At 36.8% G+C, this 26786-nt stretch overlaps 1 protein-coding gene across 20 annotated transcripts in view; it reads right to left on the reverse strand.

Moving 5' to 3' along the window:
* dock7 (dedicator of cytokinesis 7) overlaps positions 1 to 26786 on the reverse strand; it is a 49320-nt gene that overhangs the window by 6918 nt on the left and 15616 nt on the right. For 3 of the 20 annotated variants that reach the window (XM_023339853.1, XM_023339850.1, XM_023339857.1), the window contains exons 15-44: positions 23765 to 23882; positions 23547 to 23617; positions 22512 to 22650; positions 22300 to 22401; positions 21758 to 21844; positions 20534 to 20765; positions 20229 to 20393; positions 19991 to 20011; positions 19032 to 19201; positions 18053 to 18142; positions 13316 to 13405; positions 12371 to 12466; positions 12131 to 12271; positions 11734 to 11847; positions 11106 to 11273; positions 10851 to 10993; positions 10591 to 10760; positions 9168 to 9346; positions 8861 to 9043; positions 7691 to 7850; positions 7337 to 7433; positions 4271 to 4367; positions 3981 to 4115; positions 3725 to 3877; positions 3167 to 3325; positions 2894 to 2994; positions 2611 to 2803; positions 2387 to 2530; positions 1602 to 1733; positions 844 to 858 (exon numbers count right to left, since the gene is read on the reverse strand). In XM_023339853.1, the coding sequence (XP_023195621.1) occupies positions 844 to 858; positions 1602 to 1733; positions 2387 to 2530; positions 2611 to 2803; positions 2894 to 2994; positions 3167 to 3325; positions 3725 to 3877; positions 3981 to 4115; positions 4271 to 4367; positions 7337 to 7433; positions 7691 to 7850; positions 8861 to 9043; positions 9168 to 9346; positions 10591 to 10760; positions 10851 to 10993; positions 11106 to 11273; positions 11734 to 11847; positions 12131 to 12271; positions 12371 to 12466; positions 13316 to 13405; positions 18053 to 18142; positions 19032 to 19201; positions 19991 to 20011; positions 20229 to 20393; positions 20534 to 20765; positions 21758 to 21844; positions 22300 to 22401; positions 22512 to 22650; positions 23547 to 23617; positions 23765 to 23882 (3865 nt within the window). The remainder of the gene's footprint in view (positions 1 to 843; positions 859 to 1601; positions 1734 to 2386; positions 2531 to 2610; positions 2804 to 2893; positions 2995 to 3166; positions 3326 to 3724; positions 3878 to 3980; positions 4116 to 4270; positions 4368 to 7336; positions 7434 to 7690; positions 7851 to 8860; positions 9044 to 9167; positions 9347 to 10590; positions 10761 to 10850; positions 10994 to 11105; positions 11274 to 11733; positions 11848 to 12130; positions 12272 to 12370; positions 12467 to 13315; positions 13406 to 18052; positions 18143 to 19031; positions 19202 to 19990; positions 20012 to 20228; positions 20394 to 20533; positions 20766 to 21757; positions 21845 to 22299; positions 22402 to 22511; positions 22651 to 23546; positions 23618 to 23764; positions 23883 to 26786) is intronic. The other 17 variants (XM_023339858.1, XM_023339856.1, XM_005815008.3 and 14 more) reach the window with 14 other exon arrangements.

Below are 26786 nucleotides of genomic sequence, written 5' to 3' on the forward strand. Positions count from 1 at the left end.
AACAGAATCTGAACCAACTCATGCAACAAACCACGAAAACTCACCCAGAGGTTAATAAAGTTAAGACAATGAAAGGCTGGATGGAAAATAATAGTAATTAAAAGTCAGGGGTCGATTTAGTTTATATAATTAAAAGAAAAAGTCCATCATAATAGTAACTTCAAATCAATAGGAAAAATCAAGTAACTCAAAAAATACTGTTAGTTGAACCCTCACTGGAAAAAAAAAAAGACAGCTTAAATAATCTGATTCCAGCTTCCACCTAATGTTTGCAACACCTTCATTAGAAAAGGTTTATAAAATTGAGTGAGGCTAGAAAGATCCGAGAACCTTCGTGTTTAAAATGTGTACTGAAATCGAGCCCTGTGAATGAAGATGAGGGTGAGATGAAGTGTGGCAGCAGGCGGTGTCAGTCGATGAGTGAGTGCTGACTGACACCAGCAGAGAGACAGAAGACGAGGGCGGATTAGGAGCGGATTGTGCTGGTGACGCATTCATGTCGACTTTTTAGTCATTAGTGTCATCTCGTGGCTGTCATGCACAGCCCGTCAACACTGTCACATTTGGAAAAAAAAAAACAACAAAAAAAACAAGTTCCTCCGGCACAAAATGAGGGAAGAGACATGAAGACAGGTGAGGGCTTTGGTGAATAAATACAGCAACATCCCCAGCAGGGCAGACGTTGGGAATGTCTGCAGCTGTTAATGGGCTGAATGAATGAAAATAAAGCGAAGAGCAACAGAGCGCTCGCAGCTGGCAAATAAAAAGATGGAGAGTAAATGAAAATATTTAAAATAAAGATAAACATGAGCAGGGCCAAGCAGGAACTATTTAACCACCTACCTCCCAGCCAGTACTCTGTGTAACAAAGAGAACAGGACATGTGAGGACAAGACATTCACAACCCCCACACACAGCGTGGTCCACGCATGCACAGGATGATATAACCAAGAGAATTTCTCCTTCACAACTATTCCAGATTGGAGAAAATTCCATCTTATCTAGAACCAAATTAAGCAAATATAATTCAAGAAGAATCACTTTTTGGTCACCACTAAAACTACACACCAAGTGACTAAATCAATGCTGACATTGGAATCTGATATCTCATGCATCCTTTATTTCTTAAAGAAACAAATGAAATAGCATGCCAGGAGCCCGACATATCAAAAAAAAAAAAAACATACAAAAGATAAAATTATAAACAATAACATCGTGCAATATTGTGTCTGTGTGAAAGCCTGTTTCACTGCTGGGCTCCAACATGGTTCTGAATGAATCAAACAACCTTCGTTCAATGAAATACTGGTTTTGAGCTTCTACACAGTTTTATTAATGTGACAGTAGATGGGAGTGATACACGTTCATTAGAAGGTGAAGGCCGAGTTTGGACTTTTTCATTCTGCGTGCAGACTTAAAAAAAAGGCAACCTGCAGATGTTTAAAAATTAGTTCTCACAAAATCTACATGTGTGGCAAAATAACTGTTGATGATCAAATCCAAATGACCTAATTTCCTTTATTAATAGCTAAATTAATATTTAACTTGACAACTTTAAACTGTAAACAATGCGAAACCTTCTTCCTTTGTTGTATATTTACCTGATGGACAATTTTGCTAAAAGCCTCCTGTAGTTTACCATGGATGGTGGCTAGCTTCTTTGCATCTCTGTTGGCTTCGTGGATTGGGATTAGCACCTTGTATACTTCATTCACTGCCTCATACATCCCGGCCTGGAGAGAAAGGAAACTTCAATAAAGTAGAATTATTCACTGAAACAACCAAAACTTCAGCATTAGTCCCAGAGAAATTGGCATGACTGGATTCCTGATAAGCTTGCTTCTTTTGTACAAAATGTTTTCATAGAAAGAATTTCTTCCCTGCTGTGATTCCCAATATGTACTCTGCCTGTTTGTCTGTTCCATAGAGATACAGTGAAAGGGTGTCTTTAGATTCACATCTCAATTATTATTTCACAATTATTATACAATAACCAAATTAGTTGGGTTTGGAATAGTTGTTTTGTTACTGTGATTGCTTCCTGTCGAATTAGATTATCATTTGACTGTATTTCATCATAATTTTGATTGAACTGAACTGTATATAACTGTATGTGAGTCCTACAATATAATTGTATTGTATGAAATTAGCCTGATTTTAATTTAATCTGAACTAAATTAGCTTCTACATAACTGAAAATGAATTGGAATTGTTTTTGCTGAAAAGTAATTCGACCTTTGTTGTGAACATACCTCACAACACAATTTTGGGATTGTTATAAATATTAACCATTGCTGTCAATTTCCCGCTCAATGTCATAACTGAGTAACGACTTGATGAAAAATTGGACTTGACATTTTTTTGGACTAAAAGGAAGTCCTCTCACCATGGAGAAGGAGGCAGCGGCCTGCTCCAAGAGGCCCACAAGACCGATTTCAGTAAAATATTTCCCAGAGCAGATACCCTCTTCATCTGGTGACACGACATCGTCAGAGACAGCCGATTCCTCCAACACATTTGAAGAAATGTTCTGAAAATCATACAATAAGGCATAAAAACCAAAATATATGGTAACAAACTTGATCTCATTTCCACCAGACCCGTCCTTGCCTGAAAGGTGACGCAGCCTACAGGAAGGTACTTGCGGTCCTCCAGCATGCTCAGGTATTCTGCTACGAGGGCAGCGCTGTGCACCAAACACTGCGCCGCCTCGGCATGATTGCTCCTTTCGGAGTGTTTTCCCGCCATGTTCTGCAGCCACGTCAGACGCAGGTCTGGGGATGTCTGATATCCCTTCGCAATCCTAAAGGTTGGAACAAAAAGTAGTTAGAACAGAGAGAGAAAAACCAAAGAGGGATAAACTTATAGGTTCTTGGTTACTCGTGTTCGTTACCTGTACATGAGATCTACCAACATCTCAGGATCTTCTTGGTGTTCCTTCATCTTCACCGTGTCAGATAGGATCATGTGCAGATTAAACACAAGGTCTTGGACCTGAAAATACAAAAAAAACAAAAACAAAAAAAAAAAACACCAAAGGAAAAAAATTAGACTACATTAATTTGCTCTACTAATATGAAAAGAAAGTTTGGTGCTAAAATGAAAAAGATTAAGTCATAATTATTAAAATTAATAAATATCTGATATAGATTTGTAAAATGAGTACCTGATCTGGAAAGGTGGTCTCTCTGAGTTCTAGGTCTTCCTCTGCGTAGGTGAGGATTGTTTTCAACGAGCGACGGAGAAACTCTTCATTAAAATTCTGGGACGTTCCGACCAGCGAGGACAGAGACATGGTCACCTGCATTTTCACTCTTGCAAAGTTCTAAAAATTAAAGACAAATAAAAAAAAGGCGAGAAACAAGAATTTGTAACAAGTTTAAAACATGGATTGAAAATGACTTGCATACCATGCAGAGAAATTTGACTTTTAATCCACATGAATCATTTTTAAAGCCATCTTGGGTTTAACTTCCTTTGAGTTCTTGAAATGATGCCTTTAATTAAATCACAACAGTCATTCACCCACGTTTGAGTGAAGTGTGGGTCATTTTAAGCTCTGCAGCAAATTGGTTGATGTTAATGAAAATAGATTGCTTTTGCATACTAATTGTACCATTATATAACCTACATCGCAATAGATTTAAACTTCAAACACTAGAGAACAAATGCTGAGATCCAGTTATTTAGTGTTGGTAGCCTTTCAGTCTGCAGTTTTACTTACGTTACCAATCTCAAAGTTTTGCCTCATGAGGAGGTAGAGGGAAGCACTGGCGTGGGATCTGATGGTGCTGATGCTACTGCTGCAGCTTCTCAGGAGTCGCAAACACAGATCCGCACACTGCTCAGTTTCCTCCTCAAACAGCAGCTCTGGAAACTAAACAAGGAGAATTCAGCAAAAAAGATTTATGAAGGACAAAGACTGAATAAAAAACAAACAAATCAGCATTTAAGTATTCTTAAAAGTCTAAAAATCCAACCTTGGAAACCAGAGCTCTTTGTGTGGCAAAACAGTGCTGAAGGTAGAGGGCGCTCTGGTTGCAAGCCATGCTATGAAGCAGCACCTTTAACACCCCACCCAGAATGCTCTCCTTAGATTCAGTCACTGATGCCGTCTACAAGATAAACAAAGGCAAAATTATTTGAGAAATAAAACAGATGCAGTATAAAAATATGAAAGTGTTTTCTCAATCTTTCAATTTGTATAAAATCCTGCACAAAAACGCAAGCAGTACTTGAGGCATTTGTTGCTGTGTGTTTGCCTGCTTACCTGTACAACAATCTCTAAAGTATCAAGAATAATTAAGTTGGCCTCTGTTGCTAGGTTCCCATCTATAAGTGCTTCATGTTCCAACTCTGCTCGCGTCCTATGATCAAAAAGGAAAAACAGAAAAGAATAAATTGTAATTGTAATATTGTAGCTTTAGTTTATAAAGTCCACACTTTCAACATATGTCACAATTAAAAACTGTTTAAGGGTTAAAACATCTTTTTAATGGACAAGTTCTATTATTTTTGAGACTCATAGAATTGTGCATAATGAAAACCTGTACATTTACTGTACATATTTCTATCAAAGTCCAGTTTAAAATAAAAAGAACACAATTTTTACTGAGAATACAAAAAACACTTTCTGGACACCCAAGGAAGGTTTTTAAGTATTAGTGTAAATGTCAGTCAGTAATAAATAGAACATAGAAAATTGAGGGTTGCACTGAAAGTTATATAATGATACAATTTGAAGCATTTCTGCAATCAATTTAAACTATTCCAATGGTGTCTTATTACTGAATTAATTCATTCTAATAAGCATGTTTACTTTTACAGAAACCAATATGTGTGTATGAATGCCTCTTTCCTTGCTTTAAACTAAATATAAACTTAAGGCTTATGTCCGAACCATCTGGAAACAAATCTGATGTTTGGTTCTGTAGCCTTTGCCTGCAGCTACCCTGCACTACCTGCTACAGGCAGATAAGTATAACCAAACAGCACAGATCAGGATTTTATTAAGACTAACACCAACATCTAAGTGCATTGAACGTGGGTGCGATCAAAAGCTTTTCAGGTAATATTTCAGATTAATTTGACTTTCTAAACACTAATGAAGAGAAACTTGTGAATTAGAACAGCTTGCACCCCTATTCGCAATGCAAATAAGGGAGAATTAAACTACTGAAAATAAGTTGGATAGAAATGCTGAGCAATGACAAAATATGCTACCATAAGCATAAATTTACAACCTATAAATGTGGAGAAAGAACAAGGAGTAGTTCATGTTGGAACTAAATTTATGTATGAACCAAACTTGTCTAAACAGGAAATTTTCAAGTGCTAAATTATCTACATTGCCGCATATCAAAATAAAACATGTTGGGCTTTTAGTCATGTCACTCTTTTATTGTACCAAAAATTACATGAGTTCATGACAAATTAGCAGCAGCACCAGAGACACATAATACTGGACTTGTAGCATACTGGTTAAAAAGCCAAACACACCCACAGCAACCACTATCAACCCAAAAGCATACGATGTTACCGGGACAAAGGGAGTGGAGGGGCAAGGGATTCAGGGGTTCAGAACCAGGATCTGCAGGGTCTTTGTTTATGCCATCATGCCCATGTGAGACTTAAAATGTTAAAATGGAGAGCAAATGAGTAATGAAAACCTTGATGATTTCCCTGCATAATCAGCTACTTCTTGTCATAAGAAACACAAATAAATCAGAAAATTATTTACCGACTGGTCCAAAGTCCAGTACATCATGTTGTAACTGAAACAAACATTTCGTTTTCCACTTTAACTGGCTCACTTCCCACATGTATGACAAAACACCTTAAACGAGGCTCTAAAGCAGAGGGCAACTCAAAGCAGCACACGACAGATGTAGGCCATACAATACCTGACTGATCTGTGACTCCTACATAAACACACAGCGACATGAGAGAACACATGGAAATTAACACAAAAACAAAGCTGGAGGTAGACTTTAAAAAAGATGAAAAAAAATGAAATGAAGACCAAGCAATAAAGGGAGATGTTTTGCTTGCTGGATAAAAATTAAAAAAACAAAAAAAAGGTAAGTTTCTATATTAGATATATTTTCATTAAAAAAATGTAAAATCTGTGAACAAATAATCAGAAAAACAGCAATGGTTGCAAAACATGTTAGAGTCATCTTGACAAAAACTTGTCAGAATATAAAATATAATATTTAATATGCAATGCTTCAATCAGTCAAAATGATGGAGGTCTGTAACTGAAACATTGCATATTGAATTTCTCCAATTTTAATAATGTGCAGAAATTTATACTTCCTGATAAAATTTTGAGGTACCCCAGGTAAAACACAATCTTCCACTGAAAAATTGCTGTGGTTAATTTAGATTTTTTTTAAATTGCCTCCTGTATTATACTTCTTACCATGCATAGTAGACATGTCTGATTTAAGAAATAATGTAATTATTGCTTTGACTCTAGATATGGGTAGGGCTGTAGCAATTTCCTGATTTATGAGGACTGACAGACCTCAATTGAGTCACAGGGAACCAGATTAGTAGACATATTTCTATGTTAATTAATAGTGAAGAACACATCTGCAAAATATTCAGAAGTGATATGAAGTTGAATTTTTAAAAAGTACAATAATGTAAGGTTTTGCTTTTGCGATAAAATATCTATTTATTTTTAAGATTTTTTTGTCCAGCTTCAACAAAGGGATAAAAATGTGGACCGAAGCATACATTCAAGGTTCCAATGTGGGGCATAACAGATTTATCAAGATTTAAAAAATAAATAAAAACAAATAATGTCATAAAACTAGCAATTTCAGAAAAATAAACATGAAAGGCTAACCAATAAGCTGCTTGTGAGAAAATATCTTTCATGTTTTGGGGCTTAGTTGAGAAGGGTGGGAAATATCTGAAAATAAATCAAATTAGGACTGGAAACTAAATTTACCTGAAAAATTCCGGGCTCCATCACATCCACTCACTCAGCTCCTTGAATTCACTGTACATATTTGTTGTTGATGTTTTTTTAATTTACTTTGTGAGAAATGTGATTTGTGTCTGTTCTTTCAGATAAAAAAAAATCCTGACACTCAGAGAAAATATAAGCAATAAATGAGAAAAGTTTAACACGTGGTTGATATAGGGTTCACTATATAAATGATCAGAGCCTTGCTAAGTTCAAACATTACTTAAATTTAACCAAAATTGTAGAAAACCACACAACAAATATACACTGTCATTATTCATTTACATAAAATGTACTGACTAGGCTTTCTGGCAAATAAAACTAGAGTGGTAAGGAATAACTTTTAAGAGAACATACTTGTCCATCCTTTCACTGTTTTGTCTCCAGTGGGTCATGTCCTTCCTCCACCGGAGGTTTTCTTGACTGCCAAAAGCACTGCCAGATGGACTCCGCTCTAAATGATGGAGAAACATTATTTACTTTATTCAGTAGTGGCAAAAAAGGTTGTGTTTACCCTGGGAAATAACTTCTTTTGGCAGTAGCTTTATCTGATAATTGATAATAAAGTACACGTGTCTGTGGCTGTACACTGTAAGCTGTCTGTTAATTTCTATTTGAGCCAAGCACTCTGTTGCATTTTCTGAAGCTTAGCTGTTTTTTTTTTTTTGCAGGTCTTCCTACATGTGCATGTGACAAAGTGTGTAGCCCCACCTAGCTGTCCCCTGCTGCGCCGCACCATTTCCTGCCTGGCGCCGATGCTGCCCAGTATGGCTTCCTCCAGCTTGGCCTTCATGTCTTTGGACTTCTTAAACGTTAAGCTGTTCATGCGCTCGAATGCCTTCTTTCCCTGCATGGTGAACACAACATGGGCCTTGTTTCCATGGAGAGCACAGTGAGTGAGAGGACAGAGAGCACACAGTGCAGGAAGTTATTTGCAGAACAGAACCAGCAAGCAAAGCAAGTTAGTAGCTAAAGCACACAGAAAGAAGAGCAAGCAGCAAAGATACAGCACCGCAGGAAGTTTATCTAAAGCAAAACCAAAAACCAAATAGAAAACTGGAGCACAAAAAGCAGCAGATGATAATTTTAATCACCACAGCAGACAAAGCATGATGACGCGTTTATCATGTTTTGAAAAATGTACGACCATCTTTCACAAGAATACTGGAAAAGCAGCTATTGTCTAATGTTGCTTATAGTGTGGGATCTGTGTTGCACAAAATCGTACAAGTATTAGTGTGTCAAGTTAGACGTGGCACTAGTACTTTGTTTGGCGTGTGGGTTTAACCCAGACATTGGCGTACCGCTCAGTGGAAACAAGGCATCGGAATATATAGGATCATGAGCCCTTTGAATACCAGGATATTGAAAAAAAATTGGCTGGTTGTATGGTGATGAAATCTGGTTTTCATTCAGTATTTCCGCAGGACAATCAAAAAATTAACCTCATTCCATGGACATCTCAGCCCTCACACATAAATCCTACAGAAACCTTGAGGGGTGAGCTGGAGAGACACATGTACAAGAGAGGAACCAGGACTCTGAAATATCTAGAGAAATTGTGCAAATAGCAATGGTCAAAGATCTCTCTCTGTATGCTTTAAACTTGTGAAATTTTAGATTACATGGTGCCCTATTAGAAAAAGTGTGGTGTATAAAAAACTTGCAGCCGCAGTACCAACAAAAGTAACACTGGCCATTTTTGATAAGATATTTGTTTCCCAACATGTTTTTTTCCTGACCAAATAAATGTACTTAAATTACACTTTTCTAGATTTTCATTGCAAGTATATCCTACAGCAACAAAATAATCATTTGTTTCAAGGCTTTTCTTAACCATCTTTAGAAAAGTAAATCAATCCATCTCATCAGGGATGCTACCTTGTACTCAAAGCATGACACGCAGAGGTAGAGGAGATCCAGCAGGCGGTTGAGCTGAGATACAGACAGGTCTGTAAACCATTTCTGCAGCACCAGCTCGTCGGCATTCTTCAAAACCCAGAGCAGACAGATCAGCAGACTGCGGCTGGACTCGGCCGAGAAGCTCCCATGCTGGCGACCCGTCTGGAGAGATTTCCCAGATCAAATCACAGGGAGGAAAAACGAGAACAGATGGGCACGAAATGTGGTGAGACACTTTAATTAACTTATACTGACTCGTTATGTCGCATAGCGAGCAGCAAACTACCTGCGAGTTCAGCAAAAAGCTACTTGGTCGGGACATTGGAGATGCGGTGGAGGTACCGGCTATTGCCATGGCAACAGTCTGACTGATCATACTGTTGCCCTCTCCTTCTGGTTCTTCTCCCCCGCTACCCACAGCCGTACCTTGGGGACAGCCGGGCCGACCCCACTGATTGTGCGACTCTAATGTTATAAAAAGAAAAGAAGTACAAATGATAAAAAAGTATCATATACAACAATACAGAAAAATCCATTATAATTCTAAAAACATAATTTAAAAGCAAACGCACAATTTGCGTTAGAACTTGGTGGACGCAAAAGTACACAGTTTAAAAATAGCAAAAAACATAAGATAAGGAAGGTTAGAGATTAGCAGGGAACATGATGTCAGGGGGTGCTATGCTTTGAAGCTCAACTGATAACCTTAAAGGGTGCAAAGTGGTGTTGCTATTTAAAGTCCAAATGCAACAGTTTCTATATTCTAAATTTCTATAGGTAATTGGCATTTGTTCACATTCTGTTCCAAACAATTTAATTCGACTGCAGGAAAAGGAGAACAATACAAATGTCAAACTTTCCAAAATGAATTGTTCCTTTCTAACTTTCTGGAAAGAGGAATTAGATTTTTTTTAAAAGTGAGCTAAGTGCCCATTGGAAACAGATTTGTCACATTTGACAAAAATAAATATGAAAATATTTTAGATTGATTAATATTCAGAAAGCCTGAAATGATCAAGCAGGATTAGTCCTGATTAGTAGAGTACTGACACAATTGTCAATTAATTTAGTAATTGATTAATCTTTAACTAGAGTAGGCTCATAAAAAGGCCATAAACTGAATGAAAATAGGATATTCAGAGAAGTAATTAAGCCAAAATTATATGAAAAATCTGTACAATTTGAATTTAAGATTAAAAACACCTTTGTAAATATATTTTATCCAAAACTCAAGTGACCTAGTTTTAGCCAAAATGCTATAATATTACAATTCATGTAGTACAATAGCATTTTTCTTATTTATAAAGGGAATCAATAGATTAATCGAATACTAAAATAATCGCTAGTTCAGTTCAGACAGAGATCAGAACTGCACAATTTCTTAAAATACTGTAAATAGATTTTTTTCCTGCTCATTAATGCAACAACAAAAAAAAACTTCCACTATTGTGCTAAATGGCCAACCAGGATTTGTGTAAGATAAATATCAAAGAACCTCCAGCATAAAAAGGTCAAAATCTGAATGAGCAGGTCAGACATCAAAGAAAACTGAAAAAAGCTGAAAGATTTGTTTCTAATTATAAGAACAATGATTTTTCTGTTTCATCCCTGCCATCTCAATCCTGGCAGAACTACTGTTAATTTGGAGAATGTTTCATGTCGTCATGAGTTCACATAATTACTCTTAAATGAAAACTCCTGAACTTTACCTGTAAAATCATGGAGCTGCGGCAGCGTTTCCATAACAATTCCAATGAGAGGCAGGTAGAGCATAGCGACCCGAGCCTTGACCTCTGTGTCAGCATAACGAGGGTCAGAGTCGTGGCTTGACAGGAGGTTGTGAACAACACTCACCACTTTCTTATGGAGACCAAACATTCTGAAGTCAAACATTTAAACAAAGAGGACATGAATGTAGAGCATAAACAGAATCTATCCATTTTTATATCACCTTTACGAACATACTAACCCCTCATTGTCTGGGTCCAGTATAACAGAAAGCTCAGAGAGCACAAGCCCAGCCAGGTAATGTTGCTCTCTGAATGGGATAGAAAGCTCAAACATGTTGGCTATCTTTTGGTCTTGGACGTGTGTAGAAAACCCAGAGCTCTGCTTAAGTAAAAGCCAACAGTTATTATATGATTTGAGGTCAGTCAGACAGCAACTACCATAGTCTAAGTTTATGAAATTCAGAGTATCTGGCATTTGAGTGTTTCTGACTGACCTGTGAGGTTGCCGAGGACACTGACGGTGAAGGCGAGGCAGGTGGGGTTAACAGACTGCAGGGCAGATTCAGGGTAACGTAGTGTTCATGACTACAAACGATTCTTAGAAAATCCAGCCGTAAAGATTCCAGAGTTGGGTTCTGCAAAGCATAGAGCTTTGTCGACACCTAAACAAAGAAAATTGAGAACAGGAATATAAGTCTTCCAGCATGGTGAAGTGCGTTATTTAAGATAAAAAGAATTGGAGCATATTTAGTCAAAAGTTCATGTAACATTTGGAGCTGTGATCTTTTTAAAATATATTCAAAATGTGCAAGAGCATGATGGTCAGACTGTTTTCATGTTGGATTTTCATATGTTTCTGAATTTAAATTTCTAGTTCTCAAACTATTTTTAGCTGATTTTAAAGTAAAAACACAAACAAAATTATTCTGGATTTGTATATATTTCTACTACAGTCAGGCTTTAAAACAGCAACCTGTGAATGCAGGAGACCATAAGGAAGAAAAGGGATGGATGGAAAAATGAACTGGGAGAGAGACAAATTGTTAAACAAATGGTAAGCCAAATGCAGGAATTAATTGTTGGATGGACGAATAGATAGATGGGTGAAGTAATAATAGGCACCTGTTTCCAATATGTCTTGATTAATGCGAAGACAAAGCCTCGGTCCATGACTGACAGCAAATCATTGAGGAAGAAGGCCAGGCTAGTGTTTATCCTCTCCACCAACTCCAGATCCTGAAAACATGACAAGTACAAACATATTTTTTATCTTAATTCATAAACAGTTGTACGGTGTAATTATAGGGCCACCTACATTTGTTAGCAAAAAACCTAAACCAAACAAATATCAAAATTTCAATAATTATCTCTCTTACTTCCCAAACTGTTCTTGTGTAGGCAGGAAGTCTCTGAGTAACTAACTGTTGAAAAACAAAATCCTCCAAATCCCCTAGCTGATATCTCAAGAAACTCTACTTCTTGAGATATTAGCCGATATCACCAGAAGGTCTTCATTTACCTTCTGGAAACGAGAGACAATGTCTCCAGCAATGGTGCTGACCAGCGCTGTGATGTCATCCATAAAGCGCTCGGGAAATCGGTTTTTCCTTGGCGACTCCAAGCGCTCGGTAAAGTAAAGGTGGTGGATAATGCTCTTTACCTGTAGCGTTGGTTTTTGATGAGATAACATATGACACTGTCATGTTTTTGCAAAAGGTAGTAATGAGAAAAAACAAGCCGTACACAAATAATCTCCTACCATCAGTTCAAAGAAGAACCAGGCCTGTTGTAGAGCCCCCTCCCGAACACTTCCACTGCTCACCACCCACTGCAGGGCCAACTCCTCGTGAAAGAGCTGGGTGGCAAATTTGAAACATAAACATCGAGAGATGGAGGGGAGAGACAAGGACGGAGAAGGAAAACAACAAGCAACAGAGCCAGAGGAAGACAAAATAAGGACCCTGAAAAAGTACAGCAGTTTTTTCTGGCACAGATTTGTAGCGGAGCTACACCTGCAGTCCCTATTACAGCTCTAAACTGTATTCTAAAGTTTCTATTTAGTCTATAGCATTTTACAGTGAAACATGACAATGCTATTTAGTTTGAAAAGTTTTTATTGCTAACAAATTCCTACAAATAAATTTCCCCTACTGTAGATTCAACCCTAATATTCAGTGTAGTCTGGCTAACACACCAACTTTTGCCTGGCAAGTCTTCCCTAATTGTGTTCACAAAGACAAAAATGAGAAATTCAATATACCGTAACTAATTGTCAAACCTAAGAAATGTTGGACTGTAGATTACACAACCTGACAGAATTTCTTTTCATCCCAAACAGAAAAAAAAAATCTTTGAGTATCAAACGACTTTAGAAAAGATTTTCTATACAATATTTATACATTTGCAAAAAAGAAGCAAAAACAAAATAATGCAGACATTTTTCTGACTGGGAAGACTTCCCAGACAATGTGGACACCTCACAGTTAGCTTTAGCCAGACTGAAAAAAAAAATAGTAAAACATTCAAACCCTCTTAAAATATCAACAAGAGGCAAAAGGATTGGTATACAGCATTCAACAAAAACAACACAAAAACCAAATACGACATCAACCAATCCAGAGGCACACATCCACAGACAGAACAGGTGAGGAGGCGGAGACAAGGAGGGCTGGATTGGCTCCTCTCCCAGTGCAAGTGGCTCTACCTTTTTAGTGGGTAACCGTCCTGTTAAAGTTTGCAAGAAACTGGCGCTCTCAGTGTGCGAAGACATGCGATTGCCACAGCGCTCCATGGCCTACGGGTGGGATGAATGGAACGGTGACAGCAAGATTAGTGGAGGAGCAACAAAAGTGTGGGGCCATTCCTCAGCACGTGAGCCGCTGGGACTGTATGCTGGGTCACGCATTCCCCACATATACATGCACAAAACACACTTTTTTTGTGATTGTGTTGCTTTTCAGACATGAGGACACAAAACAATTAAGACACGGGACAGGACCACAACACCTAAATGTTGTGCCACTAAGCAAGAGGAACATTGGCTTGAATGCCCTACGGTAGAAATGCAAAATGGCTGCATACAAGTGTTTAAGTGATAGATTTTTCTGATGTAGTCATTATGATGATGCACCATTCTGCATCCCCGCAGGTTATTACAAGAATGAAGAGACATTAAAATGACAAACACTGATAGACTAGCCTACAATGTCTGGAGTTTATTTTACTTTAGCAGTGCATTTCAAAAGTAATCATGCCCCTTGTACTTTTCAACATTTGGTGACATTATAACCACAAACTTCAATTTATTTCTTTGCTTTTTATGTTACTGACCAACACAGAATAATGTGTAATTGTGACATGGAAGAAAATAATAAATAATTTTCAATATATCTAGTTAAAAAATTGAAAAGCATTATGTACATTTGCTTAATGTGCATAATGCACATTGAGCATTATTGCTTAATGTATTTAGACGCCGTGACTCTTAATAATTTGCTTTGATCTAAACAATTTTATGGTAGGTATGGTAAACAATTTTTTTCATTCAAATGTTTATGAAAGCAAACCATCTGGGAAAAAAGTGCACGAAAGGACTTTCCTGGTGAACATTGCATTGTGTTTTTATGCTAGCAGTTTGTAATTAGTAAAGAAAGCCACACAACTGATGGTCATTGCTTCATGGTTCATTTGGACAGAAATGATTGGGGCATAGACCTGGAAAGTAAACAAACTTGAAAGTCCTCGGTGCTGCATTTCTGTTGTGCACATTTGTGCTGTTTTTACAACTGCAAAACCATTATATATGTCAAGAGCAGCTCATTTGTTTCACAATGTGATATTTCAAATTTTGGAATGACGTCAGCAAACATGAGCTACTAAGTGAAAGAGACCAGGCGTCGCCTTGATCCATTAGACAGCAGCTGGCAGCAGAATCGCAAAGCAGAAAACTGCAAATCAGGTACAATTCCAGCACAATTAGTACAAGCAGCTCTGCCTGAAGTACAAAAAGATGTAAATTTCCTGTAGTAGGTTGGATTGAAACTGGTCTGTATTCACAGCAGAAGCAAGCCACACCAGAGCTCATTTGAGTTGAGTGTATTCACACCTACCCAAAAGGTCCAACGGGGGACATGACCTGTGGTCTTTTAAAAAATGTGTCAGGTGTGAATACACCATTGGCCACCTGGCAGGGGGCAGCACTGCATGGTGCTTCACTAATGCCTGCAAGGTCCATTGGCTCACACCTCAAAACCCTACTCAAGTGTTGCATATGTTTGACAAAAGGGGCGAGTGCCAAGGCACCAGCAGAAGTCCAATTGGGGGAAGCTGCCCAATTGGCCCCATTTGTTCCACCAGTGTGTCGCTTTACATGGGCAGCCCTGTCTTTGTGGCATATTACTGGAATTTTGGATTATGGGTTCTTGGAATGTCTAAAGCTTGGGATATTGTTTTATAATCTAATAGTGCTTTAAAATATTTGCATGCGCTGGTCTGTCTGTTGTATACCTCAGTCTTCATGATGCTCTTTGGTCACTAATGCTTTCTAACAAATGTTTAAGGTATTTACAGAACAGCTGCATTTATACTGAGATTAAATTATATTCTGGTGGACAGGGGTTAAATAATTTGGTGACTACTGAAAGCAGGTGGTGGCACTGGGTTTTATTTTGGAGCATCAGAGTAAAGAGGGATGAAATACAGTGACGTTTGTGGTTGTATATGATAAATTGTGGAAAAGTTAAAGGGGTATGAATAATTTCCTGAGGCAAATTAGTGGGTAAAATAGAATACTTATAATTTCATAAACAAACACAATACTACCTTGGAGTCTTATTAGATGAATGTTTTAAGTAACAATGCCTATGTCATAAAAAACTTAAAATGAAACAGGACTAAACCTTAAATGAAAATGTGTGGCAATAAGCTCACATGAGTTGATACACATTCACACTCACCAATACAAAAATCTTAATAGAGAAAGTGAATAGAAAATATAGGGTGAGTAGAGTCATGCAGGTGAAGGAAAGGAGACAGAGCGAACAACAAACTGGCATGACGATTGAGATAAATTCTAACACTACTCTTTTTCTTCCCCATCAAAAAAACAATGTGAATGAAATCTTTATAGTTGGATGATCATGTTTCTGTTAAATGTTTGGGCAATGTCTAATTATTGTGATAAGACCTATGATGAAATATGAAAAGAGAGAAATGGAGAATTCTAGTCCCAAATCAAAACTGGCTTTTGGATATCTGAGTCTACATGATTTTCATGCAAGTAAAAGAAGAAAAAGAGAGGCATTAGATGTGAGAAGCAAAGGGTGTTGATATCTGAAACCTTTTTCATAATTGGCAGCGACATGAGTCTTCAGTGATCCAATCAGCAAAAATTATGAGAAATTAACTATTTGTCTCACTTATTATTGTTAGCCTTTTCTAAAATGAAAGGGTAAACAAAAAGAGTTCCTTCATATTTTTATTGGAATAATCCATACTTTCCAAATTTAAAAAAATAGTAAGTTTTCCTTTTTTACTTCATTAGTGGATGATAGTTTGCTCATTTTCAGCAAGCAGCACAAAAATTACAATCTTTATATCTAATATTTTGAACTTAATTTTTCATGTGGCAAACCATGGATAACAGGTACATGAATGCAAAAACTTTGTTAAAGTGAAATGTGTATATATGGAACACAAACATTTTCTGTTAACAACCCAATGTAACCAGGGATATATAAAAATGTGTTTTATGTATCCAGTAAGATGTTAGTAGAGAATCTACATCATATCGATACAGCTAAAATAATCTCAACACCTTTGAATATGGTCTGATTTCAAGTTCTGAGATGTCAATTTATTGTCAGATCACTGAAAACAACTACCAATGCCATTTTTGAATAAGGTCTAGGATGAAAGGGAGGTCATGGAGGCGGCTGTGACTCCCATGAGTGAAATCATGGAAGGATTGTGGTTTAAAGATTAGGAAAATGCTGTAATATTCTAAAGTATTGGTCTTTTATGTCACTTTTAAACATTATACATGACTTTTTTATGGAGTGCCAAAAGTGTCACAATGACATAAATGAACATTCAAATGAGTAAATAATTTTAATTTCAATAAAAATAACAATCTTCAAAATAATAGATATATAGATAAAGATATTACAAATTGTGTAACTAATTCCATATAAAATAAATTCACTATAGTTAGAAACCATCCTATGTTTCTAGGCTACTGGTACAGTGAACCATGAAGGTCAGTGTGACTCTCATTTAGATTCTTCACATCTGATTTAGTCATTTGCACAGAATGTTAACTTTACACCAATTATATCTGACCAAAGCGGTAATGACTCATCCACTGCATTTGATGAGTAAAGCAGACATAAAAGTATTAATTCATAATATCTTGTAATCCATGACCAAGAAATACTTACAGGGATTCTGCAAATTTCAAGAAGTTTTACTGAGGTCTTTGAGTCAATTTTTAAGACCCTTTAAATTCTAGACCTATATGCCTCATTTTATATTATCTAAAAAAATAAGTTAATTATTTAGAATAAGAATAAACTTTATAGGCCAAGCTTGTAAACACAAACAAGGAATATGACTTGGGCTTCATGTTGCTCTCAATGTATGGACATTTTCGATATAAATATATAAAATTTCAAGGGAAATTTTTTTTTTGTTTTGTTCTGTTCTTGTAAATCATACTAAATCATACTTGGATAACTATTTTCAATAAAACTAGATTGCTAAATTTACCTTTAAATTAACTATATATCTGTATTTGACTATAATGGTGGTAGTTGTGGGCTTTAGGGAACCGTACGTAAATAGCTAAAATCTGTAACGACTTGACACCATCTCTAAGTCATAATCATATGACAGCCTATTTTAATATTTCAATCACCAAATATATGTTAATATGATTTAAAACACACAGTTGAAACTGTCTTCACACTACTAAGCAAAAGCTAACATCCACAATCTGCCTTATCTTCGCTCTTGGACGTACAGGCAATCAGCACCAAAGAAAACAAATGGCGCTCCTGGATTGGCTGCTTTGCAAAAGCCATCTAATAATCTCCAGTAGCATTGCTGCAAGGTATTTTATTTTCTCCGGTTCTATTTTCTTTGGAATATTTTACACATGTTTTAGCTATTCATTAAATATGGCACTTTTGGACCTCTACAATTTTAGTCTCCTTAGTTTTGTCATATATAGTCAACAGTGGTTGACAATGAAAGTAATGTGACTTAAGAATATTTTAAGCATTTTATAACATAGTTTGAAACTACAATGTATTTATCAGCACTTTTCTGTGACCATCAGCAACAACAATAGACCAAAACTTCAAATATTCCAGTATCCATTCAGTGTGAATAAGGTTGTTCTTGTAGTGAGGCAAAGTGAAGGACGGGGCATTCATAAAACCACCTGCATGGTTTCTGGAGCGGACCCCGGGCTGGATCCCCAGGGGGCACTACAGCCCATGGTGTGCACCCACGAGTTGGAGCGGTCTAAGCCCTATGGGTGCCAAGGTCAAAGGACACAAGGCAGGCAGGAGGCAAGGGAACAAGCGAGCAGCACGGGGGGAAAGGAGGAGGGAAGGAATAATGACAAGTTAAAGACGTTCAAAAGTCATGACTGCCGGAAGATGCCAAAGGCCCCCCAAAAAGGTTAACTGTCAGTAAATTAAGATTAAAATCATCACCACAGAGAAGCAAGGCTGAAATGTTCTTCATATCCCTTTCACTATGAGCACAAATAAAATGAGGTTTAGTTAAATATTAGCAGAAAGGGGGAGATTTATCAATAAAGGGCTGCATCCATCATATAATGGTTACAAGAAAGCAAGACTGTTAAAAAAAGCACATTCAATCATTCACTCACCGAGTAAAAAAAAGGTTTAAAGTGGGAAATCTCAAATTATACGAGTCAAAATGCATGAGAACAGATAAATACAATGAAATAAAATACCAAAGAAATCCAATAAAAACATGAATGAAACCATTTGTCATTGTTTTAAAAATATGTCACTGACAATATTTACTGATTAGTGTGAAACCACTAATCAGTTTAAGCTTTTTAGATACGTCTGTCAGTGACAGGTTGATGTTACAATGGTTAGAGATAAGATGTTCAGTTTTATGTTTGCGAATTAGCCATACAGTTCACATGGTGGCAACATCCCAGCTGGGTCATGGTGCACATGGAGGCCTCAGCGTTATGTAGATTAAGAAGTATAGATCCCTTTCACCTACCTTTTGGGGTCAGGCTACTAGATTGTAAAAATGCTAAGTAATTAACCATAGTATTTAGCAGCAATGTAACATTTTTATTAATGGTTCTTCCTCTATACTGTCTATGAAACTTGACATATGAAAGAAGTTAAAGAAATTTTTGACCCTCTTACCTTGCTTCCGATTATGGAGCGAACTTCATCATCGGGAGAGGTAGGTGTACCGGATATGTCAGGGTTACTGTTGCTCAGGCTACGGGAGCGACTGAGGTTGAGGCTGGCTGGTCGAACAGCTGAGCGAGCCATGGTGGCATAGTGAACCGAACCGCCCAACCCTCCAGGACCTACGACATAGCACAAAGGGAGACATTGGATGTGACAAGTAGGGTGTGTGAGGAGGTGGCACCACAGCAAACCATAAGGTTGCAAGCCTATTAATTCTAATAAAGCTCGATAGACATTTTTCACGTCAATAATCCATATTTTCCATCACTTAAATCTACAAAGAAAAGGGGATCTTATGCAAAATCAACTTATTTTGACACCTGGTGGAATTGCAAGTCTACTGGGATTATTATACAAACTACAGTGCAGAGCATTTGTCAACGGCATAGAGACGAATTGTTGTGATGATATGATGAAAGGGGAGTGTCAGAAAGGTTTGGAGGTTCTTAAAGAGTCAGAAGCCAATTTCAAGGAATCAGGTACAGCTATGAAATAATGCCCAATTTCTTTTAACTGTTTTAGATTTATACAGCAATTTTATAATAAGGTCACACTGATTGTGGTATAAAATGGCCCCATTTGCTTGGAAAATACATAATACCCCCATTTAAAACATTTTAAATACAAATACAGAAATTTCCCAATGAACCTATAGACAAATATACATTTAAATATGAAAAAAAAACAATATTTCAATCTAAGTCGATCAGGAGGAAACTGTCAAAAACAAGTGGGTGGGTGGATGGATGGATTTTTCACTTTTTTTCCAGAGATATGCAGCTGGATTTAAAAATGTGTCTTAAAAAATAGAAAAAAATTATCAAAATTAAAATAGTCTTAGGTGAAGAGATGACGATATTTACGTGGAAAACTGCATATTATAATGTAGAGTAATGGATCATATATACCTGTTAAAGATGAGTTGTTGTCTGTGTTGGGCAGGCAGAAGACAAAATGGATGTGGAAGGAGGGAAAAAAGTCAAAAGGTAAAAAAAAATAGAAATGGAAGAGAAATTAAGGCAGACGGGTCTGGTAAAAGACGAGCAGTGAGGGTGAGCTGGAAAATCAATCCAGTTAACAAAACAAGGTGAAAAAAAGATCAGGAATAAAGAAGGCATCAAATTAAAAGTATTGGCTGTAAAATACCTGGTGATGGCGAGTTGGGATCTGTGCTGGGTAAGCGGAAGACGTAGTGGATGTAAGAGGACAGCAGGCTGTTGCGGCCGTGCATGTCCTGGCTGGTATCCAGGTACTTGTGAAGCCGGTTCACTACAGACGCCATTACCTCGAAGGATGCTTGACCTAGATTCACTGAAACACACAAAACATTAGAGCGTTCACTGTAAAACTGAATGCACCGGAACAGAAAAGTACCACACATTCAATGTGTCCATCTCTTTCAGTGTTCAGTACACACTTTCCTTTCTAGTCAGTGTAATCCAGAAACATACCGATCTGTCCAGCGATGACTGGCGGCCGAACTACGAGCAGCACCAATTTGTCAAGAAGAAGGTGAAGGAATCGAACCACCGGCTCCAGCTGAGCCGAGTTGAGTGCTGCGATGCTGGACTTGAGCTCGGTCTCAAGGTTGTTTTCCATGATGCGCATATCTCCAATTCTCACCGGAAACACATGCTCATCCAGGGCATGCACCAAGGCAAAAAACTTATCCAGGTACTGGTCCTGGAAAAAGAGGATGAGAAATGTTTTGCTGATGTATTGGTAATAAATTGAGAAAAAAAGATAATGAAAAAAAGGAAAAAACTTATATATAACTGGAGATGCAACAATAATTAGGTAATTTATTGTTTGGCTATTTTTGATTGTCCAGATGAAGTATAAAAATCTGATGCTTTTCCAATCAGTGAACGGACAATACTTGAAGCTCCATCAAATTGTGAAACCACCATCCTATAGTGTGGAAGTTGTCACTGAGGTTGTCACTCTCATAAACTGGTTGACTTTTAATTTACTGTAAAAAAAAAATTGTGTAATATAATCTTTGGACTGTTTTTTTATGAATCATTGTTTCAATTCCACAATAAAGTAGAAATAAAGTATTTTGTTACTTATAAAAGAAAAAATAGGAAAGAAAATATAGAATCGACAGGTCAGAGCTTTACAAACTTTCTGTTTAAAATTTCTGACTAGTGCTTCTCAAATTGCAACTGAAACAATTTAAATACAAGTTGTACAATAATCTCCATGTTTTAAAGTTGGCTGATCGAGTGAAAAATGAAAAACGAACTTTACCACAAGAACATTTGGGAATCTAACAACTCCAATCTCTCCCAAGAGCAGTGATTTATGAGCACATTAGCTGCAGTAAGGCTTCTAAGCCCCACAGTCAAGTCTCCAAACAGCAACTGATGCGGAGATGGAGTAGACCTCAGTAAATTGCTGGCAAGGTAACACTTAGCTATTATTAAAGTATTGAGAAGGAAAAATGGAAAAACAAGACTTCAATTTCTTTTTAATTCAAAATGATTACCGATGCAAAAGTTATGCCAGCAAACAAAGAAGTAGTTCTTTATTCAGAGGAGTTACTTTGTAATTATTAATAACATCAAAATATAAGCAGATAAAACAAGCAAATGAGAGGGTGAGAGAGTTCATCTGAAAAAGTCACTAAACTGTACTAGATTTTCTGAAGGTGCAGAATGAAGTAATTTTACCTGTGTGTGGATAGTTGAAACAGCCGCAAGTTCCACATTAAAGACTCCTCTATGGTTGTCTACCCACTTCATTCCTGGAAGGGGAACCTGAAATATAACAGAGAAAATATTCGGATGGCAAAAAGTGAATGAATGAGATCTGTTCTTTCTATAAGAGATTATAACTGAAGACCAGTCAAAGGTACATAACAACAACCCAGCTAAAAATAAACTCTTGTTGGAGATGATTAGAGATCTGTATCATTTCTTTTTAAGGCATTTTAATATTCATGCACTTTTAATATGGGTTTCTCACATTTTAAACATTTACTCGTATTTACAAAACCCTCTGAAGAAAGAAGATATAAAATATCTATTAAAAAGGTTAAACTTTAACCTTTAATTGGAATTGGCTGACATCACATAGATTGTGTTCATTTAATGTCACACTCATTGTGAGACCTGTAAACATGCTATTAGGTTTAACAGGACATTGCATACAACCTTACTGTGTTTACCATATTTAAATGTAATAAATAACACACTATTTTAGCAAATCTTACATCTGGAGAGAGAACAGAGTAGGACTGTGGTGGCTTCTCAAGAGATACAGGCAGGCAGAAGTGTCCTGTTCTCAGACGACCATTCTGTAACATTGGGATCCACTGGAGAAGGAAAACACACATGGATTTTTTTTTCCATCAGTAGGTGTAAACTTGCATCCGTTCAAGCATGAGATCCGTGTTTTTAAGAGCACTATTGTGGTTTCACCTACCGTGTACCCCACAGGGGTCTCCAGTGGCGTGTTCTGCTTCTGCTGGCAGCTGACGTGGTAAAACGTGAAGAGAATGTGGTGGTGGTCTGACAGGGAGGCAGGCAACTTGATCTTCACCTCATCATGGAAGTCAGGGGATCTTCAGACATTAAGGACAAATGTTAAAATATCTTTAAAAATTGGTTTGTTGGGCATTTGACATTGCCAACTCACAAAAATATTGTTATTTGATTATTCATTCATTTTTGGCATTTATAGTACTGCAGTACAGAGGCCTTGTTTGCTGCATGAATAAATTGATAAATTGACCATACATCGAAAATCAATCGTCATGTTCAATAACACAAAACAAGAGTTAACAGCCTATTATGCTGTTTGGCTGTAGTAGAAAGGACTTAGCAGGTTTTTCCAGGGGCCACTCACATTCTACTCTACATTACTGGTCAACCCACAAATTAATTTTCTTAACAAATTTGTCATTTATATCTCAATCAATTTTATTTCAAGTCAACAAATAAATTGAGGTCGCTATGTGATGAAAAAGGTCAATTATATAACAAGTCACAATTAACTTCTGCGGAATTTTGTAAGGTCCCAAAGGAGGAAACTCTCTGCAGGCCCAAGCTCAGAACCAACCAAACACTACAACAAGCATTCAGTATCAACAAATACACTGGAACTGACAAGAAAGGAAATGTTTAAGAGAGGTCATAGCTGGGCTCTTATTTCTCATGGACAAAGTTATTTCAATTCAGAAAAAGAAGAAATTTACTGGAATTTTTTATTTCTATTTAAAGTTACTGGGCAAAACTTAGGTTAAACAGGCTTAAATACAGCCCCAACAGAGAACACTTTTCAGATGTAATAATTCTTATTTAAAAGAACTGCACACTTCAGTTAAACAGTCTATTTCGTTGTCTGCTCTTTTTGGTTAAGTACTTTTTCAGGCTGTGATGAAGACACTGGGAGCAAATGAATCATGCTACTGCAATTAAAAATAAAAGGTCCTGAATTTTTTGAGATTAACACACTCACCTGTTGTGGTACACAACTGCAGTGTAGGCCTCTTTATAAAAATCTGCACAACTTGACTTTCCAAATATGACCTGAAGGATAAGAAGCAATAATGTCACAACAATATGTATAAAAGCCAATAGTTTTGCCAAAAAGCAAAATTTCCAACTTAACAACACTTTTATAATTAATCAAATATAACATTCTCTGGAGTGGCTTAACTATTCCTTTTGGCATACCTGCATTGCATTGCTTGGATCCTCTCCATTCATAAATTGCACTTTGACTGTGATGTTGCGAGCAGAGCCCTGCCGGTTGGCAAAGTTAAGACTCTGAGGGTTAACATACAGCAGATTCCTGAAATGAAAGAATTCAGCACATTAGATAGTAATTTACACAAAGCCCAAGAGTCACCATACGACAAGTTTATTAAAGAAAAATGCATTTCAAGTAGGCAAGTTGTGCAAAAATGTTGGATAATTTTACTGCATTTGTTTTTTACAGTAAAATTATCTTAGTTTTATTTTAATTTCTCTATCCAAAAACAAAACCCTAAAGACAAACACAACCCAGTATTTAGTTTACACTATTAGCAAAGACCATTTAAATCAAAAAAGTGACAAGACTTTGTGCTAGCTTTTACTTTCAAGGAAAACAGGCATTTTTAAGGAGTGATTGACCCATTTACACAAAAATGTAACATCGGAATTCATGAAGTGATTGATTTAAGGTCAAAGGTCACACTGTTGCATAAGCCATGCTCTGATTGGCAAATACGGGAGGCTCGGCCAGTCAAAACGTCAATGTACAGTAGACGACTAATCCTCAGGAAAACTATCATTCAGCTACATTTCTACAAAGCAGAAAATAAAATATTTAACCTCCATTTTTTTTTTATTCTACATTTGTTAGCCTGGAAACTACTGTAATTTTCCTTTTTTTTCTGCCTACTTGATAAAAAAACAGTAAGTGGCAAAATATGCAACAATCACTGGAAGCAAAACTAAAGCTTCAGTTGAGTCACAAAGGCTGGTTATAACAGTGGGGGAGAAGAAGGCGGCCCCACTATAGGAAGTGTAAAATAGCTTGGGGTTTGCTGGCTAACCACAATCATGTAATCAGTCCTGGGGGGGCTCGACCCACAGAGACAACAGCTGGAACCACAACCAAGTAAGGAGTGTGGGAATCTCTGTCTCATAACTAGAATTTTACTTATTTTTCTCTAAAATATTTCTGGTATCTGAGCAACAGCCGTGGCTGCTTTGAAGTAGGTCATTGATCTCGAACTGCAGTAGACCTCGGCATAATTTTGCTGTGGCAAAGTTAAGCTATCAATAAGCACAAATAGAGGCAACCATGATTGGTCCATTCATCTCTTCAGATTCAGCTTAAGTTAATAAGTACACAAAGAAAAGTAAACTTTGCTTTGCCAGTACTTTTCGATGAAAAAAAAAAAACAATCAACATTTGAATTTGCAATGGAGCACGAGTGTGTGAACGGCTTGTCAGCTCCAGACACGAAGACTCCACTAGACCTACTTAAATTTAAGTTCTCAAGTCTTTTGTTATACTAACCTTTATGGTCCAGTGGAAAATAATAAACTAGAACCAGATTTGAGCTGATGAAACAGATTCCTGGCAGAGTTATCCAACTTTTGGTCGCCAGAAGAAGAAGAAGAAAAAGTTTTTAATCAATTCTTCATTACTGGGAACTAAGGTGATCCAGACTCAAAATCACAAATAACACAAGAGCTGATCAAGATTGCTGTGCGGGATTTTAAGATGTACTGTCACTGCCAGAGTGCATAGCAGCAGAGCGCTCCAATAAATTAGTCAGTGCAGATAAACTATTTGGTTTGTTGCATCACTATGCCTGAGATTTAGGAATCCACTGCTGGGAGTGTTTACGATATGGGGCACAGAACTGTATTAATTTTTGCCCCAGCAGTTCGTGTCTGCACACTGAAGCTCCTCTGGAAACAGCTGCTTTTTGCTGAATGTTGCCTCCTAGCACCAAAGTGAATATAAAAAACTTTGACCACACAGTTATTGGTATGGGCAAAACTGCTTTCCACTCAGGGCACCATCTCATCAGGGGGTGGAATGCACAATGCTGTATTACTACAGAGTGAGCTCTGAAAAGAAATCTTTAAAATTTGTGAAACCTTTAATTTATTATGAGAGCCAAAAATTGGTTTTGAGCAAAAAGCAAGGGGTTTGCTCAAAGTGCCAGCATTCCAAGATCAACAAGAAAAAGATTTTATCTCCTGCATTTTCTAAAAACAAAAATTGTTAGGTGCCAGTATAATCACAAGTACTCAATTCAGCAGTGTACAGTAAGTACTCAATTCAGCAGTGTGGTAAAAGATGTTTGGCCATCTCAAGCTTTAATTAACCAAATCAACCAATGAAACCACTCAAAATTTCACAATTTTCCTTTTACTATTTGCTATTTAAAAGTAAGCACACTGCATTGACCGTGATGGAATTTTTTAAATAATAAAACCACTGTTCCCTGCAGACATATTCACTCCAAACAGGGACATCAACAGGCAGATGCAGCATCCCGAATCTAAGCATCTGTCATTAATTAGCAATGGGGTGGGGGGTGGGGGGGTTGGTCTTCATGCTTGTATGTATACAAGCATAAGTGTGTCAGTATGTAAGATAACTGAGTTCTGCACATCACTTCTGATTACATTTTTTTTCCTTATACAAGGTTATTAAAAAAAGGTTTTCAAGCAACTAGCAGCATATTAGAATACATTTCACATGTGTATTCTAGGTTTTTGTTTAAGTAAATGTATTAAAGTCAAAATGTTTGACAATTATCATAGATAATAGTAGTATAGAAAGCATACTAATAAAATCAAATATCTTAAAACTAAGGGACTTGGTTAACTTAAAGAGATTATTGCCAATTAATTTATAAAGTTTAAGATCAAGTGATAAAAAACAGAAGTAAGTATGATTTCAAAAGTAAAACTGTGCATACTGCTTTAAAATAAATGCATTTTGGTGCATGGAGTAAAACTACAGAACAATTTGGATGAGTTGAAAAAATCCTCACCTATAAATCAATTCAAAACACTTCATAAGAATAAAAATGATTAAGTCTTACACACTTCTAAGACAATATTGAGAAGAATGACATGTTTTAAACTTATATTGTTAATTTAATGTAAGTATGAAAAAATATTTTGTAATTATTGAGAAAATGGCAGGTTTACAAAATACTTTTTATTCTTCTTGCTCCCACTG

The sequence above is a fragment of the Xiphophorus maculatus genome, chromosome 9, assembly GCF_002775205.1.
Source record: "Xiphophorus maculatus strain JP 163 A chromosome 9, X_maculatus-5.0-male, whole genome shotgun sequence".
NCBI lineage: Eukaryota > Metazoa > Chordata > Actinopteri > Cyprinodontiformes > Poeciliidae > Xiphophorus > Xiphophorus maculatus.